This window comes from Microtus oregoni, unplaced genomic scaffold (assembly GCF_018167655.1).
Source record: "Microtus oregoni isolate MIOR12 unplaced genomic scaffold, Mior012 000008F_ref0000371, whole genome shotgun sequence".
Classification (NCBI taxonomy): domain Eukaryota; kingdom Metazoa; phylum Chordata; class Mammalia; order Rodentia; family Cricetidae; genus Microtus; species Microtus oregoni.
In genome coordinates this window covers 53,874,922-53,877,148 of record NW_024543067.1, presented here as the reverse complement: position 1 = coordinate 53,877,148, position 2,227 = coordinate 53,874,922, and the positions used below count along the sequence as shown (strand labels likewise).

The 2,227-nt window shown below is 35.8% G+C and overlaps 1 protein-coding gene across 1 annotated transcript; it reads right to left on the bottom strand.

Annotated features, from left to right (window-relative positions):
• Positions 1-720: 720 nt before the first annotated feature.
• LOC121451848 (olfactory receptor 143-like) lies at positions 721-1,677 on the bottom strand. Its single transcript, XM_041657630.1, has one exon. The coding sequence runs from the start codon at positions 1,669-1,671 to the stop codon at positions 721-723; it is 951 nt and encodes a 316-aa protein (XP_041513564.1). The 5' UTR covers positions 1,672-1,677.
• Positions 1,678-2,227: the final 550 nt, after the last annotated feature.

Sequence of the window (2,227 nt, the reverse complement as noted above, 5' to 3'; positions counted from 1 at the left end):
GTCAAATTCATACTCAAGTAACTAATAAATAAGACCTCACTCTAATAAATTATGCTCTTCCATATCACAGGTTTGAAAATAAAAGACTAGGATAAAAAGCAGTCTCAAAAAGACAGCAGAATTTCCTGATATTTTTGCAGTTCTACCACACCCACAATTTTTGTCATCTTTATTTTTTTAAACAAATGTGTACATAGTCAGAATATTAAATCAGGGGAACAGTTCTAAAAATGGTTTGAAAACATGAGAGAAAAAATAATATACAAAAAATACAAGGGTGCCAGGCTGTGGTTGCAAATGCCTTTAATCCCAGCAGTAGGGATTCAGAGACAGGCAGTTCATTGTGAGTTCGAGGCCATTTTGGTCTAGAAGAGCTATATCAAAGACTCACTCCAGAACAACACAGAGAAACCCTGTCTCAAAAAACCAAATTAATTAATTAATTAATTAATAAAATCAAAATATATAGATGAGTTTGTGTAGCACAGAAGGGCCTTAGTCTGTTATAGGTAATTAACACAAGTTTGATTCTAAGGTTTTCAAGCCTCAAAGCAAACATACACAGATTTACAATTCATGTTGAAGAGAAAAGTAGGATAGTATAAATATTGTTGATGGTATAGTTATAAGAGGAGAAGGAAAAATAATGGAAGGCAGGCAAGGTAACACACACACACACACAAAGTGGGGACAGGGCTATGGGAAGTGTCATGGATTTAATTAACTTGTGATTCTCTTGAAGGTTTTCTTCACAGCAACTTGAACATCTTTGTTCCGGAGACTGTAAATGAGAGGATTCAGCATGGGCACCAAAAATGTATAAAACACTGAGAAAAATTTTCCCTGGCCAACAGTCTCAGCAGATGATGGCTTGACATAAGCAAGCAGCCCAGATCCATAGAAGAGACTGACAGTTATGATGTGAGAGCCACAAGTGCCCAAGGCCTTGGACCAGCCCTTACCTGATGACATATGAATGATATTGAAAAGGATCATAGCATATGACATAAAGATAATGAGGCAACATAAAATGATAGCTGTGCCCACCACAGCGGTACTCACAAGTTCATTAACGTAAGTGTTACTGCAGGAAATAAGAAGGACAGGGAAGATGTCACACATGTAATGATTAATGATGTTGTTTTTACAAAAGTTAAGCCTAATCATTAAACCTGTGAGTACCATGGCAGTAAAAAACCCTATCAAATATGAACCAAACATCAGCAGACAACAGATCCTTGGCAACATGATAGCCTTGTACAGTAAAGGCTTACAGATGGCCACATAACGATCATAGGCCATGGCTGTCAGCACATAACTTTCAGAGTTGACAAAAAAACAGAAGAAAAACAGCTGAGTCATGCATCCTGTAAAAGGGATGATATTCTTCTCTGAAACAAAACTAACTAGCATTTTGGGTGTAAAAACACATGAATAACAAAACTCAATGAAGGATAGATTGAAAAGGAAAAAGTACATGGGACTGTGAAGATGTGAATTCAAGAAGATAAGACTCATTAAGCTCAAATTACCCACCACTATGGCTGTATAGTTCACCAAGAACAGGAAAAACAGAGGCAACTGGAGTTCAGGTTCATCTGTTAGTCCCATAAGAATAAATTCAGACACTGAGGAAAAATTTTCTGTAGCCATTTGCTTCATGGGTGGCATCTGTAAGAATAGAAGATGACACTATTAAGCAAGTCATCTTTGGCTGCAGAGGGATAAACTAATATTATTGGTTTATAAGCTTGGGTTGAGGGAATACATAACAAACCACACAAAGCTTCCCAACTTCTCAAATTGATTTCTGAAGAGTACCTATTTCCTTTTTAACATACATACGCTATATGTATCTGTCCAGAAAACATACAGATAAACATCCCAGTGTTTAATGCAATTCTATCTCTTTCTTTATTCTTTAATAACTAATAAAACTGAAAAGGAGAAATATGTAAAAACTTTTATGCAGTATTCATAATTTATATACCTTTGGAATTCAAGGAACATAATCAAAACAAATATGATTCTGTGTTTACCGTCATTCACCTGGAGCCCTCTTTGCTTTTGGAGCTCTCAGAGCTTTCCTTCCTTCTTTAATTACAGGGCCAAGTACCCAAAAATAAATAATGTTATGGACATCAGAATAAATGTGTTCATGAACTCCTACAACAGTCACATAGGAAATTACTGGTTGAGAATTTCTTGACAAATTTATTTACACATG

Coding starts and splice junctions, on each gene's coding strand:
- LOC121451848 (XM_041657630.1), bottom strand. CDS start 1,671: ATGCCACCCATGAAGCAAATGGCTACAGAAAATTTTTCCTCAGTGTCT.